A 21,632-nucleotide genomic window follows, 5' to 3' on the forward strand; every position below is an offset into this window, starting at 1 on the left:
TCTTGATGCAAAAATCAATTTTGTGTTTTAATATTTTCGGAAGTTATAGCGTTGTAATTTTTAGAAAGTATATCCATTTTTAAATCTTGTTGCTCCTTAATGTAACAAATTATTGTATGTATAAGGGTCAATGTCAGTGAAATGAATTAATATTAGATAAGTATATTATCTGTAATGCTCATAAACAATGCTGATTGAGAAAGTTTTCGTATTAGTTGAAATTTAAACACTTTCGTTTTTCAAGTTCCCATTTTTTGTTGAGATTACTGAAAATTAAAAAAGATGCATTGCGCAAAAAGCGGAATAGTATACGGTTTTAAGAACAATAGTAAATGTTACATGTCCAATAGAATTTGAAGTTAAATATGCTCTTGTGAGAAAGCGATCAATGACAAGTTAAGTAAACTTTAGCAACCATAAATCTGAATTATAAAACTAAGTTGGCCATTGCTTCCATAAAAACTTTTAAAAAAAGGCTTTTTAATGTGTATTAGCATTTGTGTAACAATATATTTTGCAATCATAATTTCTATTTTGAAATAAGCAACATTACTACCAAGTTATTCAATGAATCTCTCAAAACTTTTTTTTTAAATTTTAATTACATAGAAATGAACAAAAAATGCTGTTAAGCTTTCAGAAATGCGGAACAGTCTTGACTATGCTGAATGTCAGAGAGATAAATGTTTGCAGTTAGTTTATTTTTTTATTTCTTTATTTATTTTTGTTAAATGTAAGTGACCATATTATGCATATTTTGTGAATGCATATTAAAAAAAGAATTATTTAGAAATTATATTCATTTTTTTAAATTCACCTTTTTATTATTTTTATATTATTGTTTTATGTATAAGTAAAAATTATAACAATTCCTAGATGAATATTCAGTCTGAAATATTCCAGAACTTTAATACGAAATAACGAAATATACAAAAATTCAATTTAATTTTGTTCGTTTCTTTCTCAATTAAACCTATTTAATATTTTTTGAATAAATAATTTACTTATAAAATTCGAAAAAAAATTAGGGACATTTTATTAAAATTCGCTGTTAGTACTAAAACTATTGAGAGAAAGGATTGAGCCATTCTTTTGGGATGAATCCGAGGTCTTACAATTTCATAGGCACATAAATGTTGGCCGATTCTCCTGGATTGAAAAATTAATAAAAGCAATTATTGATAAAAATAAAATCGTGTCAAACGAAATACTATAAACATTGAATTACTCCTTCTAAATTACAGAATTCGGTAATGTTAATTAACAGAATTATAGAGAGCAAGTAAATGTCCCAAAATCGAAGTGCTTCAATAATTAATCAGTGATGAGTTCTATGTTCTAAGAGCCCTTCTAACATTCACGCGGGCCTCAGTATGATTTTCTGTGCAAGCAGAGAAAATCTAAAATATCCAACTCAAAGAGTTGGCTTATAAAAAAAAACCTTATTTGACCAGCTTTAACGTAAAAAATACATTAGCCCATTTCAAGTATCAGTTCGTGGAATGTATATACATAAAAGCATACATGCATATAGAAAGAATTAAACATTATTGATATTCATTTAAATTTGAATTTAAAGCCCTTTCTATGTATTTTTTTTTTTCATTTTGTTAAATAAAGTTAAAACGTAAGAGATATAAAGATTAAATCCTCATAAAGCTAAAAATTATAATTTATTTTATTAGATTAAATTTGTATTATGCACATCAGAGTTATAATTTTTATACATGTCTTCCGTGTGGGAAAATTATAAACGTATTCCTTTTAATAAATACATTTTTAAAGCAAATTTCTCACACTTTATATTTATTATATTCAACACTCGTTTGAAACGTGGTAAGGGTCATCAGCATTTTTCTCAAGGAAGTTTCGTTTCGTTATCAGAGACAAGGAGTATCTTTCTCATTCATAGTGAGTTGATTACCATTTGGCGTACATTGTAAAATCGCCAAATCTTACATGCAAAGATAAAGTTTATAATGTGGTAGTCTTTTTTGACACTTGAGCGGAAAGGGGGAAATTTATCGAGCGCAAGTGACATAGAACCCATCTAGCATCCAGATGTTTGGACACCCCTTTCTCTTTGTAGGTGCTATCAATACCTCTGGGACGGGGAATTCTATATGTGATATTCCATTTGTAGTCGCTAATGAACAGATGCGAGACCCCCCCCCCAGGTGAAAAGATCCACCATCTGGCTATCTCGAGGAGTTTAGTAAGTAACAGCGACGACACAGCTGGTTGTAAATGTCTTATCAGTACTATGAAACGGGGAATGTTACACTGTCTACCTATGGAGACAAATTTTTGAAAATCCCTTTATGAGCTATTTTAGTTTATTCTCAGGATGAGTGTGATTCATAACATAGAAAAATATTGCTCATGAAATTTTGTACCAGTTCAGATTCTCTAAAATAGGTTAATTTAGATAAAAAAAAATAGTGAAAACTGCAACAAAGAGCAAAACACTCTACAAAACATTTTATTGCACATATTCCAATTATTTTTATACAGAACATTTTTACAACTACGGTGAAGGGAATGAACTAGAATCTAAAAAATGTGTCCATTTTCAAAAAAATATAGCTAATCGAGTATTTCTGAATTGAAAATTTCACAAAATTCGTTGTTGAAAATGACATTAGGCACCTCTAAAAGAAAAACTACTCAGTTCAAAGCGATATCCCTGGTTCATTACCTTTGGCACACAAAAGGTAACATATATGCAAAATTTCAATTTAATATATTTATTAATAAGTTTTTAAGATATCATGTTTTATGTATAAAACTTTTTACAAAATCCAAGTTTTTCGAAAAATTCATTTAAAGTTTTCATTTGGTTTATACTAAAAATGTTCTACCACGTCATTGGATTTGGCGTGCTTGGTCAAATAATATGCCCTTGCTTTCTTCGCATGCAGATCGTGAGAAGTAGAAACAATAACTGACGTGATGGACGCATTAACAGAGCATATTCTATCACAATTATGAAAGGAATTAGAATATTACATAGACTTTTGCAGTGCCTCGGAAGGACACACATTGATCAGCTATAGAACCTTGGATCACTGTAGTTATACGGTAAATTTGATTTATAAAAATAAATTAATTACAACTTTCACATTTTGCTAATTTTTTGTTTCATTCAATATGAATCCTCATGTACTCAAAATAGGCATTTTTACGTAGAAAAATGTTTTATTTTGCTTGATAAGGGTAATAAATGCCCATGTTTATTTCCTTTAAAATTTATTTGGGATATTTACAATAATGGCAAAAATATTGCAGTAATTTTAAAATATAAAATTTGAACACTCAAATTTAAAGGCTTCAAAGAGTCAGATAGAATTTTGTAAGAAGAACATGTTATACATAAAATACACAAAATGTATTTTGCAAGTAAAATGCATATAATGCTGAAGTGGCAGAATGGTAAATTGAAAAAAGTGATTTGATTATTTCATTTAATGCGCAAATGAATAAGATTATTTCAATGAATAAATAATGAACTCATAGATATGCATAAAAATAAATTATTTCACTTAATAAATGAAAGAATCAGATTATTTCATTAATAAAAGGCAAATATTAAAAGTGAAAAACAAATTCCGTTATTTCAAGGAATTATATATACATACAAGAACCAGTTTTAAAAATCAGCAAACTGAATTACTAAGAGGTATTTACATATCTATAACTCTGGTATCAATACGATTAACATTTTCTTTGTTTCCAACACTTTCATATTTTTCGATGGAATTTCCTTGAAAGCAATAAGATTGAAAAGTTGGCTTAGTGAGAATATGTTCTGATGATCTTCGAATATTTAACAGCTTTGACTTGAAATATTTCTTGACTTTGTTGGTGCAAGTGAAAGCAATAAATATGAAGAGCCCCTGAAGTGAATTGAGAATTGCAAACAAATACCATAACCAGAGAAGGTTAACCAAAGGTGCCAGTAAGCCAGTTATCCACGTAACACCCATGATAACTGCCAGTCGCAGATATGTCAAATAATTTTTCTTGATGTATGCCCTTTTGCTGCTGTCTCCAGTTTTCATTCTATTCGCAAATAAGATGTAAGCAGTGACTGCAAACAGAATAAAGTTCAAACAAATTATAGTAAGCACAGGACCGCCAAAGAACGACAGCAGGGACGTTTTTGATCTGAACCAACAAAATTCGCCGAATTTTGGCCTATAGGATTCATCTATACCTTCTATATTGTCAGCGATTAGGGCTGCTGCTGCAAACACTGAGGCAATTCCCCAACAAATAAGGCTGTTATAGATGTATTTTTTCAGCTTGAATCCTTTCACGGACAATCTCAAATTTTCTGTGGCTTTGATTATTGATCGGAAAACATCAAACGCCATCACAAGCATCCATAGAAATGATCCAAGAAAAAAGAATTGTATTAAAACAGCTACAACAGTACAAGCAAGACTTTTCCGGACCACACTATCAATTGCAACAAATAGCATCAACAAGTAGGTGAGGAACAGCGACAAACACATCGATGCCAAATTGCATCCTGGTAAATTGCGCAGATCTGGAACAACAGCAAAAACAACTAGATGTATCAGCAAAAACAGCATAGATATAGCTAGGCCTGTGATGGTAACATAATTCAAGGTCACTGTTGCCAGTTGAGATGGTGGTTCATTAAACACTTGGGGTGGTGCACAGATTCTAATCATGTCCCCAATGAGTATGTAGTGTTCTTCCTCATAAGTTTTGTTGTATACTGGGACATGAGCAGTTTTATTTGGGAACATTACATATTCATCTGGATCTAAAATAAATGTGGAACACGATTTCAGCGATTCGTGTTTGTTTGGTAGCTCTTCATCACTTATCATAATGTTAGATGGTTCATCAATTTGAAGTTCACTATTGATAAATGTTTGAGTTGAGACATTGACGCATCCAGCAATAACTATTGTTATAAGAAGTATCATGTAAGAAGTGTTTTCAAACATGGCTGTTTATATTCTTTGGTGATTAATTTATGATGAATTAAACAAAGGGTTCCATTATAGACACTTGCTTTTGAGTTTCATATGTCTTCAGTGCTGATTACTTGAGATTTCTTGCTGTTTTGATGTACGTAGGATGCAATTCTGAAAGGAAAATAATTACATTTATATAATAACACATTTTTGAGAAAACATTAAATGCCATGAAGAAACAGCTTTATATTTTGATTTTGTATCAATATTTAAAATAAAAAAGATAAAGTAGATTATTTTTAAAATGTGACATCTCATTTCAGATCATTATTAGATCATTTCCAATTTAATAAAGAAAAAAATTGTTCAGTTATCTATAAAATTTTTTAATATTCAATAATTTCAATACAGAAAACTTATATTTTGAGTATTGCAATTTTGTTACAAATTATAATTGTAATACAGGGTAATTCAAACCGAATATAGCGATTACAAACGGCAATAATTATTTAATGAAAAAGAATTTATCGATAATATTAACACATAACGTAGACAGAACTTCAAAATTTCTCCTTCCCCAAACAATAGAAGAACTCAAAGTACGCATTTGTAATGCGCTTGCGTCGGTGACTGCAGACCTGCTTCAGAATGTATGGCGTGAAATGGACTACCGCCTAGATATTGTCCGTGTGACCAAGGGAAGTCACATAGAACATTATGACGTATGTACATAATTCAGAAGTATATATACAATTGAGTACGTCTATATTATGTGTTAATCTTATTGATAAATTCTTTTTCATTAAATAGTTATAGTCGTTTGTAATTGCTGTATTCATTTTTAAATACCCTGTATAATATTTGCTAAATTCAAAGAAAGATCTTTCAGAATGTGGCTTTTAATTTTTTTTTGTGGCTTTTAATTTTTTTTAAAATTGAAATAACATTTAGAAAAATGCTATTTTCTTCGAAAAATGTTTTTTCTACTGATTTTACCTTCAATTAACTCAAAAATAAATATAATTAATAAATATTTCAAAATGGAATCAGTTTCAAATCTGCTATTACAATATCCTACCGAGCCATTTTCCTGCCTAATTGGACATTCGTCCATGTTCGAACTGCATTTTTAAAACTTCTTTCGCTTTGGAGTTCCGAATTAAAGAAAATATTTAGAACATTTCAAAGCTAATCAATAAAATCTGTTGTAAAGCCTTCGTAAAGTAATAGAGAAGCGACGAAGAAAAAATGAAATAAAATTATATCCCCTTCCCTTATTAACTGTCTATCGCTTTCTTTGTTTGAACCTAAGCAGAACTTAGAGTAAACTCTTTCAATAATCTGGTAGATATCAGCAATGGCGGACTTCGACATTCTGCGGCCTTAGACATTGCAAAGCATGAGGCTCCTTTTTTAATACGATGGTCAATTGAATATGTAGTTCAGCTCATTTTTATACATTAACCACCTGGTATCCGGCACGTTGCTGCCGCAGAAGAAATAATTTTGGAAATATCGTTTGAAATTTAAAATCGCTGTCTTGTCTTATTAGAAATGATAGAAAGAATGATATTTATGTTCTTATCGGCAATGAATACATTCATTGAAATCGAATGATATATAAAGGAGAAGTACAAATCATATTTAATCTATTTTTTTTACTTTATTATTCAAGTTCTTTAGGGTAAACAATATTTTGTTTTTGTTTTTATGCCTTTAACAAAAATAAATAAATTTCTTGGCTGTCCGACTCGTAAGCGACCAGCATACAACTCGTCATGTGAAAAACATGGATTTTCTAGGTTCAATACTCACACGTGAAATGATTGACCTTGCGCCTTGTTGATGGTTGTCGAGTATGTCAGTCGAATAGAGAACTGCAGTCGTTTGAAATCAAAAGGAATGTCGGTGGGAATAAAGGGAATGTGTGGAATGAGCACATCTTCTCCAATCGAATTTCCGTTAAGAATAGTTGCCTCGATTCTTGCCGCACGTTGATCTTTTGATTCTGATGCGCGTGTTCAGGTAGCATATAAATGTTGTCTTTCGATTCTTGCCGCATGTTGAGCTTGAAATTCTGAAGCAAGTGAATTTGCAATTCGTAAACGATCTGCTTCGTTGCTCTCTTGTCGTTTCTCGTTGTTTGAGAAGCTCGAATTGGCTTATTTCTACGTGCTGCGCTGGTAGATCTATTAAGTGACAAACGTAAGGAAGGCATATTTTTTGTTCGAAGCAATCAATACGATATGCGCTTGTATAACCGAAATAGCGTTTGTCGATTCATTGCAGGAACAGAAAAATTACTGTTTGCACTGGAAAATTTCCATTACATATAACTTACCTTGATCGGTATCGATAATAATAATTCTATTTTGTATGTATGAGATAATATTGACTCTGAATAATATATGCGATTTTAAGCAGACAAAATATTGTATACGCTGAATGACAGCATCCTGTGTAAATGATTACTCATTCACGAGAAGAAAAAATTAGAGCTTTCACTAAATATTTTCGATTTCATTTCACTCACATTGATTGGCATCGATCATAATAATTTTATTTTGCTTGATATATGTTCGATTCAATCCGAATGATATGTGTCGTTGGCCGTTTACTATTTGTCTTTTGTCAATTGTCATTTTCAAAATATAACCTTCGCGCAAGTGTAAGCAATAAGTTGACCATGTTTCATCGAAATTGTTGAACGGTACGGCAGGGCATATGTTACGAACAAACAAAAATTCTTTTTTATATATTGGATGATTTATAGAGGCGGATTTTCGCATTTTGCGGCCCTAGACTTTGTAAAGTATGAGGCTACTCTTTTAATAATATAATAAATTTATTTTCTTATCACAGTTTTAGGAAATTTGAGGCCGTGCACATTGCAAAGAATAATGTTCCTCTTTTAATAAGATAATCAATTTAGTTTCTCATTTTAGTTCATTTTAACACATTAATGAAATTATAGAGGCGTATTTCGACATTTTGCAGCCGTAGACATTGTAAAGTATGAGGCTTTTCTTTTAATACGATTAGCCATTTAGTTCATCATTTCAGCTCATTTTAACATATTAACGATTTATAGCGGCGGATTTAGATATTTTGCGGCCCTAGACATTACAAAATATGAGGTTGCTCTTTTAATCAGATGGTCTATTTAGTTTCTCATTTCAGCTCATTTTAACATATTAATGATTTGTTGTAAGTGAACAGTTTTTGTTTTATTAATATTGTGAATATGCATTTGTTTTGATTTGTCATCATGACTCTAGACTCGCTGTCTGTTTTTTACATCCTTGTAATGCAGTTTTTCGGTTTGTGCAAATATTCTTACAACTGAATTAATGTTTTGATTGGAACTTCATCAATTATACTTGGTAAAAGTGTTAATATCGTTCTAATAGTTTATCATTCATAGAATTTTCGCTTTTTAGAAGCTGATTTATTTGACATATTGAAAAATAAAGTTTTATATTCGACCTGTTTGCAACTTTCTCTTAGTCTAGGGGCATTAGGCAGCTAGATGTCTGTTTGTCTGGAAATCAGGCCCTAGATATCTGAACATACATCTTTACATGCATTAAACAATTATACAGCATACAAACATACATGCATTACGTATTCTTAGTGTGTGACACTCATAACTTCTTGGTTTATAATTTTAAACAATTAATTTGAAAATACGTTTTGCTTTTCGTATAATATTTACTTATAAGGGTGATATTTAGTACCAAAATACGATAACCAAATTTCCCAGAATTCCAATTATTGCCTCGAGATCTCCTTTGTTTTAAAAGACTCGGATTTAAATTAAATTAGCCATATTGCTTCGAATTTCATCTGTTGTTAAATAGCTCTTATTAATTAAAGATTAAAAATATTTATGTAAAAAAAAATAAAAGTTAAGTATAAAGTAATTTATCTTTAAAAGTTAAATAAAAGTAATTTTATCTTCCCCACTTTCAAAGCATGTCTGTAATGTCCAGACTTCTTAGATCAAACGACTCGATTTTGAGTTCTGGCTTATTATTTCATATATAATTTTTTTTTTTGACTTAGGATTAAATACTTTGTATTTTTTGTTAGATATTAGCTCATATTTTGAGAAAACAATGATTAGATTTAACGTTTCAAAGTCAAAATGAATTCTTTTGAAGCTTAACTTCACCTATCATGAATGAGATGATACAAATGAAACCAATGATGATACATAAGCCTAAAAACATTATATTATGGTACATTAGTTCTGCTATTTCTATAATTTTTTTAATATCTTGATTATGTATTTCAAAGCATTTGAATTTTCAATTTCATTTTATTGAATATTTACAAACCGTAGACAAATTTTCGAATTGTATATGTGAGTTCTAAAATGGATCAGATAGAAGTTCAAGATATTTAGCTACTTCGTATGACATAAGGAGTCTGATCAATAATGTGATTTAGTATTAGTAACCAATTTTTTTGAATTATTTCAATGTGTGTGTGTTTCATATAATATCTGGTGTTATTTGTTCACTCTATTCAACACTTAACATGTTCAGAAAATTTTCCAACTTTTACAAAACTTTAGTTCAAAGCTTTTTCATACCAGCCTTTACAATGTCACATTTCTTATGACCTCTAGTTTGTTGCAAAATTTGCGGAATTGTCAAAAATGTATCGTCTATTGTTTACCGACGTCATTCAGAGTTGGATTATTAGAGTGATGTCATCAGTGACGAGAACTCGAATGACGTAGTAGCCCTAAAATTGTTCCCGTTGCATGAATGATATTTAAAGAAAAAGGGTGTCGATGAGTTTCTATTTCAAAATTCTTATGGTACTTTTTTACAAAGTTTAAAGCAGACAGCAGATTTTATATAATGAGTTAGTTAGAATATTTTAGATTTTATGTTTTTATATAGAGTATTTTTTCCGTTATGAATATTATTTAAGTTTGTATTTAAATACTTCTCTTTCATGTCTTATCCAGATAAAATAAATATAAATTACATTCGTATAAAAATATATAAAAATTTTGTATAAAAACTTGTAAAATTTTAAACATTTTAGACATCTGGAACAAGAACTGAAAAACATATCAGCCAAAAAAGTTCAGAAAGTGTTTATAGGATAGTGTTTACACTTCTTTAAATAAACACAAATAAATATGGCAATGAAGTCCCTTATTTAGAAACCCTGAATACTCAGAAAAAAAACATGCTTGATTTGGTGTTTTTTTATCTTTCCCTCTACAAAATAAATAAATTAATTAAAAATTAAAAAATTGAAATCGTAAATTTCAAATTACAACGTGAGGACATTATTATTGTCATTGTCATTGCTTTTCTTAATTCATTTAAGTCATTAACCAGTTTAAACCGATTTGAAACAATCACGTGACTGTCAGATTACGCATATGGTGACATTTAAAAAAGCAATGTTTTTTTTTTTTTTTAAAAAAAATATCAAAATTGATTGAATTCTCTAGACCATATTTTGTTTTTCTTTTTTTGAGAAAACCGGGTTTAAACTGGTTTGAAGTGATTACGTGACTATTGTATTGCTCATTCGTTAATTTTTAGATGTTTTTTGTTTAAATATCTTAACATCATTCAAGCTCCAAATTTTTTTTGCCAACTAGAAAAATTGGAAATGAAAGTTAATTCCCGTTTCTTCTTTGTGCTTCTTCGGACGATAAATTCTTAACTTCTCAACATTTGCCCTTTATTGGCCAGACAGGAGAATCGGGTACATGGTGGACCTTTATGCCAAGTTGTAACTTTTTGTTGGCGATAAATCGCCAAATGTGACAATTTTCTTTATCATCTTCTAATAACCCTAAAAGCGAAATATTGATGCCTCAAAAGCAATATATCGCCAATTTTCTGCCCGTGCATTTTGAGGCTTCAAAAATCCCAAACCAAAACAACACCATGGTGTCACATAATAAAAAGGTTTTTAAAAAATCTGTGAATATTTAAAAAAAATAATCATGATCATTTGAAAAGAAGAATGTGACTTTTTCACTATCAGTGTTGAAGGCTGAAATACAGATTTATTCTTAAAATTTCTTATAATTTAATGTAATTTTTATTAAAAGCTTTATCACTATGGGCGATAAGCTGTTTTTTTTTTTTTCTTTCTATTAAATGGAATATTTTCTCAAAATACAGATTGATGCCTATATTATAGGTTTAAATGGAAGTAATAAAAATGAAGTACCTTTCCAATTTCAATATAAAATACAAGGAAATTTAACAAATATTCCTACCAAATACTGAAAACAATAAGAAAAATTGGGTATGAAATAATTTAATATCTAACAGTGGTTTTGGATGCAAGCATGTATTTATTAAATTTATACAAGATTTATACTTAATTTTTATCATACTTTAAAAAGTGTAAACCGATAGACTGTCAACCACCATCTCGTATTTAGTTAAAAATTGGATATGGATCTATACTTAAGACGATAAATATGTGTACCAAATTTTATCAGTTTCTTTTCGTTTTGTAATTACCGTTTTCGGTTGTATTCAAGCAACAAGATAAACTTCCTCTGAATAAAGTTCTTGCAAGATTTGATATAAATCTACGAACTTTGTATAAAGACCATATACCAAACTTCATCTGTGCAGCTGGAAGCGAGTTTGAGTTATCATAAACACAGACAGATATAATTCTAAAAATGTGTTTTCTGTTTTAAGAAAGGTCTGAAATGTCAAAATTTCGAATTCCAGATTTTTGATAATTATGATGCTTTCTCTTTGTGTATTTCAAACCCCAGAAAATAAAAATAAAAAATAATATTTAGAAAGAATAAAAATTAAAAAACGATTAATTAAAATCAATTAATTAAGATTATATTTTTTAGAAAATACCATTTTGCATATATTTTAATGAAAAGAATCAAAATTATTTCTGCAATACGTTCTATACTCCGATCATTTAAACAGAAAGTATTAGCTTCAAATTTGTGCATTAAATTATCTGAAAAAAAATCTCATGTCTTTTGATTTAGCATTTTTAAGTACGTTTTTTAAAAATATTATTTTGCATGAATTTCAGCGAAAAGAATTCATTCTTGTAATACTTTCTGTACACCGATTGTTTAGACAGAAAATATTAGTTTTGAATTTGTAAATTAAATTATTTGAGAAAATCTGATATCTACTGATTTAACACTTTTAAGTACATTTATGCCGGCGTCTTGGCCTAGGGGTAGCGCGTCTTCCCCGTGATCTGGGCGTTCCGGGTTCGAGTCCTGGTTCGGACATGGTTATTCTCTTCCTTGTGTTCTCTCTGTGAGGTGCGTGAATGAGCCCCCCCCCCATGTAAAAAGGGGCTGTGCAAGCGAGTGTGCGTGTGCTATCTTCATTTGAGTTAGAAGTCAGATTTCTGCCTTCGGGGGCTCAGGGGTCTTAACCCTCAGAAGCTACTGCGCAATAATTTGGCTTAAAATAGTCACACGACGAAAAAAAAAAAAAAAAAAAAGTACATTTATAAAAAAAAATTTAGGACAGTAAAACTGAGAGTAATCCTTGTAAGCTGACAGAATATGATTTTTTATATAAATGAACAACACATTTTTCTTGTTTTATTTAATACCGTTTGACGTTCCACTGGAAACAAGCACATTTTTTTGAAGGCATAAAAATGACGCCAGCGTTATGAAGGCTTTCTTTTTTTTTATGTTATTTAATCCCGCAGTTACGAAATTCTCCCTCGTCGCAAACATTGTAATGTTTGCGATGAAGGAGATGACAAGGCAGAATATCCTTCCTTGGCACGGAAGCATGTATAATTTTAATCCTACGAAATAATAATATTAGTCAAAACTGAATTTATTAAAAGATTTTATTGAGAGAGACTGATAAACAAATGAATGTAACTACATAATTGAAAACTAATCACAATGATTTGGATATCAACCATAAAATTATTAAAAACCCTGCCTCTTTAAAATATAAAATTGAATTTCATTTGTTATACAACCGATAGTTTAGACATTTTAGATCTCCCTGAATTCGAAAAACACATTTTTGGAAAATGTCTATCTGTCTGTGACAAAGATTCAGAAACGCTTTGAGCGAGACGGATGAAATTTGGTACACGTCAAATTTGCTCTAAATTTGATGAAAAATCTACAAACTCAATTCAAAGGAAGTCTGTCTGTCCATTTAATCGAAAATAACTAACATTACAATTGAAAAAGCCAACATAATATTTTTTTTTTTAAAAAAATCATACGAAAACCATTCTACTTCAAAACACATGTTGAGAAGTTGATTCGAACTTCAGAATTATGCATTCAATTTAACATTTATATCCGATTCCCAAGTTGTGATACAAGTATCCACTTTTATGCAATTCCAAAAGCAGTGAAAAAATATTGCCAAGATTGCAGCATTAAAGTAATTAAATATTAAAAAACTTCCAATAAACAAAACTTGTTTTAAAAAAACATTTTCGTCTTTTAATAATTATTTAATAAAAATTAATTAGTCTATTAATAAAAAATGTCACAATAAGCTTAATGCAGTTCCTACTCCGAAACTATATTTGTCTTGATATGATCTCATTTAATTAAATTCAGCTTTTGAAATAAACTTAAATGGAAAAAACCGTCTTCCATTTTAGTAATTGATTACCAAGATAATTTTCCTCCGCAATTAATTTATTATTTGGTTAGTTTCGTAAAATTTATTTTTAGTTTTAATTGTTTTCTGATATTTAATAATTTTAGTTAATGCAAAATTATTTAATTTACTGTTACATTTCTTCGAATATGGAACAAAATTTCCACTGAAAAGCTTCATTTTATATTTTTAAAAAAATGGGAAAAAATGTTAAATTAAAAATAAATTCTAATGTTGCTATTTAAGTGCTCATTTCAAAATAATCTAAGCCTATAATCTAATGTATCTGAAAAAAGGCTTATTTTCACGGAGGATCGTTTGGGAGAGGGAGGGTTATGACAAAGCACTCAAAATTAAAATGACTCTTCAAGTAACACATGAGAAATGAAAGACTGAGACCTAGAGTCTGATATGCAATAAAAAAATTAATCTGTGTTTTTGATGAAACGTCAATATGTCTTTGTCCAGATATTTTTTAAAAAAATATCGTAATTGCTTCGTTTATAATAATTGCATAGATAAAAATCGTTTCTTCATAAAGCAAAAAATCATTAATGAAACATTTCTTTTTTACCTTTCCATTTACGAAGTATAAAGAAAACATAATAATTGTCAAAAAATTCGAACTCGAAATTTTAAAGAATCTTTACGTTTTAGACGTTCCTGAAGTCGAAATATATATTTTTGAAAAATGTCTGTCTGTGACAAGGATAACTCAAAAATGCTAACAGCTAGACTGTTGAAATTTGGTATGCGGTCTTTACACCAAATTTGCAGATTTCTATCAAATTTTGAATAAAGTTTGTTCAGAGGAAATCTCGGTGTTCAAATATACTTTAATGTGATAATTACGAAACGAAGGGAACTATACAGATTAAATTCGGTACACAGATTTAATATCTTCAATATAGACGCTAATTAAATCTTGAGCGAAATCCAACAAGGGATTGATCATCTGTCGGTCTGCACATTCAGAACTATGTAAATACAATTACTGAAAAACACAATGATTTAAATATATTAAATTTAGTTTGAGATTTTGTGATTACAAGTGTAGTTTTGTGTGAAAATTAGATTTCAATGGATTGGGAAGAACGTGTCTAAAACACAAATTCGATTTTCGGATACTATTATCCGTAGGCCATGGATTAATTGCCAAAAATTTCGCCAGGAATCACACAATAAATTCAGTGAAAAGGCTAAATCCATGCCAAAAATTAATTTTTCGTAATTATTGTACGCCAAAGCTATGCAAGGTATTTTTTTTTTTTTTGAATAACTCTATTAAAAAGTATGCGATAAAATTTTGGGGAAACTACACTCGCTGATTTATATTTTGAAACATACTCGGATATAAAACATTCATATTTATTTCCTTCAGATATATCATTAAATTCTAAATTTATGCTATTTAATTTCCCAACTCTTTTTAATTATTAATCCAACTTATGTCACTATGATAATATTGAATAAGAAGTCATCAGTACAATTTTTTTTAAATCGTATAACCACAAAAAAGGACTTAGTAACATTGTAATTATAATACAAATTTTATTTTTCGTACGCTGATCATTTTTTTTATAATTGTATTGTCTTGAAGAAGAAAAAAAAATTCTAGATTCATAAAGTCTATAATTTTACTTAGTATTTCAAATGAAATCAGCTATTTTGTATGATAAATGTTTCACAAAAGTTCTTTCGATATAAAATCTAACTTATCACTCTAAGTTTAATTAATCGACAAATGTTAATGTTTAATCGACAAAATATATTTTAATATCATATAGCAAAACATGACCATCCGTTTTCGAAATAATTTTTTGATTCATCCTAATTTATCGAGCAACAAGTTTAATAATAGATTCCTTCACATGCAGTAATTTGGGGAAAGTTTCGAAAAACAATAATTCTCAGAAATCAAAGCACTTAATGAAATGAAGCTATGCCATCCACTTACCACAGTGTCAGCCCATTTGCTGTTGCAACGCATATGAAATTAAGCGACTTCTCCGGCAAAAACAGTTAACTGCTACTGAGAATTTGAAACTTCACACCTTTTAATCTTTGAACTTCCGCTTGAAATTCAACTTCCGCCAAAGGAAGACACTGGCATAACCAGCAAGAAATTTACGCGTGATTAAAAATGAGTCATAAAAAGTGAAACATAGTAGGCAGAGACATTAGTTTATAATTCGTAATTGGGCTCTTCAGAGTTTGTCCTAATCGGGAACCATTCAAATTTAATGACAGATGCATCCGAGATGAGATATATCTCGATGATGGTGTGAAATAGACAATATTTGATTATTTAATACTCTTTATGCATTTTATTTACTCTGTCTTGATATCAGTAGATATTTTAATAGTAAATTTTGTTGACTTTGTCCAACTGCAGTTTATTTTAAAACCTTTTTACTTTCTCTTGAACATAGCATAGAGAAAGTATAGTAATTGCCAAAAAATCCGTACTTGAGATTTTGAGCCAAATCCAACATCGAGTTCTCTGTCTATCTGTCTGTACTTTCAGACACATAAAAACGCGAAACTTAAATATGCAATGTCTTAAATATATCAAATTTGTTATGGAATTTTGTGACTACAAGTGTAGTTTTGTGTCAAATTTTTGTTCAATTGGAAAAAACGTATCTAAAACCAAAATTCGATTTTTGGATACTATTAATCACATGCCAGGGATAACTAGTCAAAAAATTCATCAATAATGATGATAGATTGAGTAAAAATAGTAAATTTATACCATAAATTAATACTTCGTAATTATTGTTCGCCAGTGCCATATGCAAGGCATTCTCTGGGGTGACACTTTATTAGAGAGTATGCGAGAAATTTTTGGGGGACTATTCACCTAATTTACATTTTGTGTTCTTAACATATATAATATATCCACCTTTCCTATCTCTATGATTTAAAAGAAAAGATGTGTTATATTTCAGTTATTAAAACATTTTTAAAAGTTCATTAATAAAATATTTATTTAAACGCTTTCATTATATAATTGACAAAATTAAAACTATGCATTAACATTATCAAATTAATTTATTATCGAATGAATCATTAATACTATGCAGCACAAAAGAACTCCATTGAGACGTCTGATCAGAATTCTTTTATTTCGGTAGAACGTTAGAACTTCGGTAGAACCGGGAACTTTTACTTACAGCGGTAGAATTTCTGTCGTTTCAAATTGTCACGTTTTCGAGAGATCGTAATTGCCATTTTCAAAAAATAAATAAAGGATTAGTTAAGATAATTATAATTATCACAATACAAATGATAATTAACAATAAATAATTGAACTAAAAGTTAATGAAATAAAAATTCACGTGACACCGATGGGTTGTTATCGGCATTTGCCCGATAGTTTTCGCATGAACCGACGTGGTGTCACCGGAGCTCATAGGATTAAATTAACATTAATTTGGATTAAGTATGTTCCGAATTGATATTAAAAATAATTACTATTATTTTGAATAACAAAATGGAAAATGTATCTAATCTGAGTAACTACGTGGCTTCCGTAATTAATTCATTTTTTTTTGGCAGTCCAATTTAAAAATTATTGCTTCAATGAAATATGAATTTTGATTTCATCAACTGAGACATCGGAATTGTGGTTCCGGATTTTCGGCGTCTTTAAAGCTGAAACTCTGTTTGTCCTCTTTCCTCAAAAGTATATGAAAAATATCTAAACGGGCAGCAAATTTGTCAATTTCTTTTAAGGATGAACATGAAATATACACAAGCCATCGGAAAAATTAATGAATAGTCCTCACCAATTGAAATCCGGTTGTAATACACTAAGCCAATTTCAGTAAACATATTTTTATCGGGTTGATTTCTAGAAATTTCTCGTTCATTCTTCATAATTCTATCTGAAATCAATTTCTACTAATACAGAAGCAAATAAATGTATAAAAGGACTTCAAAAATGTTTTTATGATTATTTTCTACTACTTATTTTCTTTTCGTCTTATTCTACGTTAGAAAATTGTAGTGAGAAACTTTTATATTGTTGGACTGTCAAATGAAAGCAGGCTTAACTTCATTTAATACCTTTTTGCGAAACTACATCCAGAAGACTAAATGTTAATTATGGATTGGATGTTTGAAAAGACTTTCCATTCTCTCGTTTCACACGCCTTAGGTGAATCTCACTCTACCGTGACACTCAGTTTCACGAACAAAGCATAACACTCGCAGCAGACAAGCCCTGCGATAATTGGTGGCAAATTCAGATAGGAGTGATTGAGAGGGAGGCTGTAACATAAGCTACAAGTATTGTCTTCTACTAACCTATTCAAGTAGATTGTTCGTGGGAAAAATTATATCTTCCGTAAGAAGACATTCGGCGGGACAATGAATCTATGATTTTTTAGATGTTAAATCTATATACCGAATTTTATCTATTTTGCCCTCTTCATTTCATAATTATTGAGCCGACTTATATTTGAACAGACGGAGAGACGGACTTCCTCTGAACATAATTTATTCAAAATTTGATAGAAATCTACAAATTTGGTGTAAATTCCGTATACCAAATTTCAACCATCTAGCTCAAAAGATACTTGAGTTATCTTTGTCACAAATAGACAGACATTTAAAAAAAAAAAATCAAATTCGGGAAGGTTTAAAACATGGAGAATCGTCGAAATCTCGAGTTCCAGTTTTTTGATTACTACTACACTTTTTGTTAACTACGTATACGAGAAAGTAAAAATTAGTTGGAATATCAACTAGAAATTCATTTATGGTATTATATGTTTTATATTTATGTCATTCAGTTTCATTGAAATGCTTCTTAGGATATCTTCTAGAAAATCTATTCTTTTCGTTTCAGTTCCTACTTAATGATTCTCTCCATCCAATGAAGTTCTTCAGCCAATGCAATATTTTGTTTGCACTTTTGCTTCCATTTGGCATTGAAACTCTAATTCAGATCGTTGTATCTGATCGCGATAAAACTACATATAATCATATTCGATTGATAACATTTTTCTCTTCCATAACAAAACGAAAACCGGATTTCATTATTTGACCTCGATTTTATTAATTGTCGTAGCAATTGTAACTGTAACCTGAACCTATACTGAAAATATGAATGGGAAAACTCGTTGGAGCAATTTCCCTTATGCAGTGCAAGGCAAAGTGTTGTTTTGATTCATTAACTTGGCATCTAGAGTTAGTGAAATAACACAATTTAATCTTTAAAAATAAAAATATAAAAATTCTGATATAAACAAAGGCAATTCTAAATATCATAGCATGATTATTTTATTTCACTTATCATGATAATGTAGCTCAATTCCTTTATATTATTTTTTTAAATTACTCTTAATTATGATAAGAGTAGCTTACCTATAAAGATCATATTTAATATCGTCACAGTTATCTTGTGTATAATCACAATAAATAAAAAAAATGGAAATTATTACCTACAATATAATTATCCAGCGCCATCTATGACCCTGATAAGAATTAAAAAATACAACGCCCCTTTTTACTGAGTCATTATCCGATTTGGAAATTTCTATTTTGTTGTCAATCAACTCAGACAGTTATTATTATTTTTTTTATTTATGTTTGAAGTGACTTGGATTCTTGTTGCGTGAATAAAGCTAAGCCTGAGTAAAAATATAGTTATAAAATCATGAACTTCAGGCTTCATTTACGTTATTTTATGCTGGGTTGTAACGAAGTCAATGAGTGGAGATCTGCAATTTTTATTATTTCTAATTTATGCTGATTCATTATATTCTACTCTCGTGGAGCAGCTAGAGTCATTCCTGATTTCTCCTTTTAGCATTTTTATTTGCTAAAATTTTGTATTTGCATTTTTTTATGTTAGTAAATCACTATTTGTTTCAGTCCGCTCTTAATAATTTTGATTTGAGAGTTCGAGAAGTTTTTTTTAGTTCACAGAGTTTTGACCCTTTATTTCTTTTTTTACTTTTAATTTTAATGTATAGGTACATTTAAATATGCTTCATGTTTTTCTTAAGTATTCTGCCATTGTGCATGAGGTTTTCTATTAGTACGTCTCTAGTTAATCCGTGAAATATCTGATTATTATGTCCTAGCTATCTTGCTATAAATAATCAGATAATTCTTTAAAAGCATTAAAAATTGTATTTTATGCCAATGATTTGTGAATTTTGATTTTTTTTTGCTTTCGTAAACATGAAGTAAATAACTTTGAAATTTATTAAATCATAAAAACATTTTTATACAACTTCAGTTTAAAAACTGATTTCATCCATGATATCAATTTGATTGCCAACCAGTTCTGTTTTCCTTAATGATTATTTTTGTTCATAAGTTCCCCGAAATATATGAATTTAATCACCAAACAATACATTTACATGAGGAAGAGCATTGCATATGAAGAAACGCAATAACAGCAGATTGTGATGTACTGAAACCAAAATTTCATTTTCGTAAATATGAGCAGCTAGTAAATCTAAAACCAATTCGAATGGTCTCCCCGAAACTCTCTTGCGTACTTTCCAATAGAGATTTCAGCCAATATCCACCACAAATATATAGATTTTTGGAGTTAATAACGCAATTTTACTGAATTTATCGTGAAAATATCTATTATATAAGTATTTTTATTTATCGGTCAATTAGCACTAAAAGTTGACACGGAACTGCAGATGTAGTCACAAGATTATATACCGGATTTCATTTATTTAAATCTTTGCATTAAGGATTTATTGTGTTTACATGCAGGCAAAAATATAGACCGGCAGACGGTCAACAATTGAATAAATTTGGTTCTGATTTTGCGAAACATCTATATTTTAGATGCTAAAGGATTGTACCAAATTTTATCTCCTTGATGCTTTGCATTTTGTAATCATCAAGTTTACTTTTTCTAAAACAATCAGCCAGATATATTCCAGATTGCCTTTCGAATTTTGAAAGAAAATTTTTAAAAACTGGCCGTCATTCCATATACTAAATTTCAACTGTCTAGATCAAAGCATTTTTGAATTATCGTGTTTACAGACAGACAAACATAATATCAAAAACATGTTTTTCGGACTCGGAGAGTTCTAGTAATTCGTCAAAATCTCAATTTCAAATTCTTTGGCGATTACAATTTTTCCTCTATACTTCATACACGAGAAAGTACAAAATGGTTTATTTGCAGTATGCAAATAGAAGTTTCATATAATGTCAATTACTTGGATTGTCATATGTAGATAACATATTAAAAACCACAGTTTAACAACACAGAGTTTCGCTGGATCTAGTAAAAATCTCTATAATAGGGAAGCAGTGAGTTCAGGATGAAAATCCTGCTGCTGAGTCGCTTCCAGTTTCGGAAATCTAATGTCGTGCTCTGTTCTTTTCGCTCTATATAATTATCCGTTGTCTTTAAGGCATCTCACACTTCACTTCGTTATCACTAATACATCTTCAAAGTGGACTATTTACCTGCAGATATACAACGGAGCATGGAGAAGAAGAACTTGTATAAAAGATATTAAATCTTAAAAAAACATCCTCTAGAGGTTACTGTTTTTAGCAACCTGTTCCATTAATGAGGGTCCAGATTATTTAATAGGCAATACTGGCAACTGCTAAGATGTCCGATGCCTCTCAGTTTCAGTACGGGGTGCATGAGCTTCGATTTTGTTTCTGTTATTTCCAGAGTATTTTTATTTTGTATTTTCATTATATTTACATAGGCCTTGTGCTTGAACTGATTCAAATTTAAATAAACTATCGTTTATATTTTTAAACATGATTCTAATAATATTCCTAATTAATTGCTTTTTGTAAATTTCATATTACATTGTTTTATATTTCTTTAAAAAATGTTATTTTATAATTTTAAAAGAATGCACGACCCTATATTTAAATAGCATTTAGATTGTGTTAAAGTCTTTTAATATTGTTTTACTATTTTCTATAAAAACAGGTTCAAAATTTTAATTCTTCATTTTTTATAGATAAAAAACTAAAACCAACTTTTTTGAAATTGATCCGCAATTTAATATTTCGTTATTTATGTTTGCTAAAATTC

General features: G+C 29.6%; 2 protein-coding genes across 3 annotated transcripts in view; one reads left to right on the plus strand and one right to left on the minus strand.

Moving 5' to 3' along the window:
- Positions 1 to 21,632, plus strand: part of LOC129976663 (GTP-binding protein 8-like) — a 163,814-nt gene that overhangs the window by 82,798 nt on the left and 59,384 nt on the right. The gene's annotated exons all lie outside the window — the stretch shown is intronic.
- On the minus strand, positions 2,499 to 15,609 carry LOC129976661 (G-protein coupled receptor Mth2-like). 2 transcript variants are annotated; one of them, XM_056090352.1, is made up of 2 exons: positions 15,540 to 15,609; positions 2,499 to 5,123 (listed from the first exon to the last, which is right to left on the minus strand). In XM_056090352.1, exon 2 carries the CDS (start codon positions 4,980 to 4,982, stop codon positions 3,684 to 3,686), a length of 1,299 nt encoding a protein of 432 aa, XP_055946327.1. In that variant the 5' UTR covers positions 4,983 to 5,123; positions 15,540 to 15,609; the 3' UTR covers positions 2,499 to 3,683. The 2 variants fall into 2 exon arrangements, with proteins under 2 accessions (XP_055946327.1, XP_055946328.1); XM_056090353.1 differs by lacking the exon at positions 15,540 to 15,609 and adding an exon at positions 8,439 to 8,492.

Source organism: Argiope bruennichi, chromosome 7 (genome assembly GCF_947563725.1).
Source record: "Argiope bruennichi chromosome 7, qqArgBrue1.1, whole genome shotgun sequence".
Taxonomy (NCBI): domain Eukaryota; kingdom Metazoa; phylum Arthropoda; class Arachnida; order Araneae; family Araneidae; genus Argiope; species Argiope bruennichi.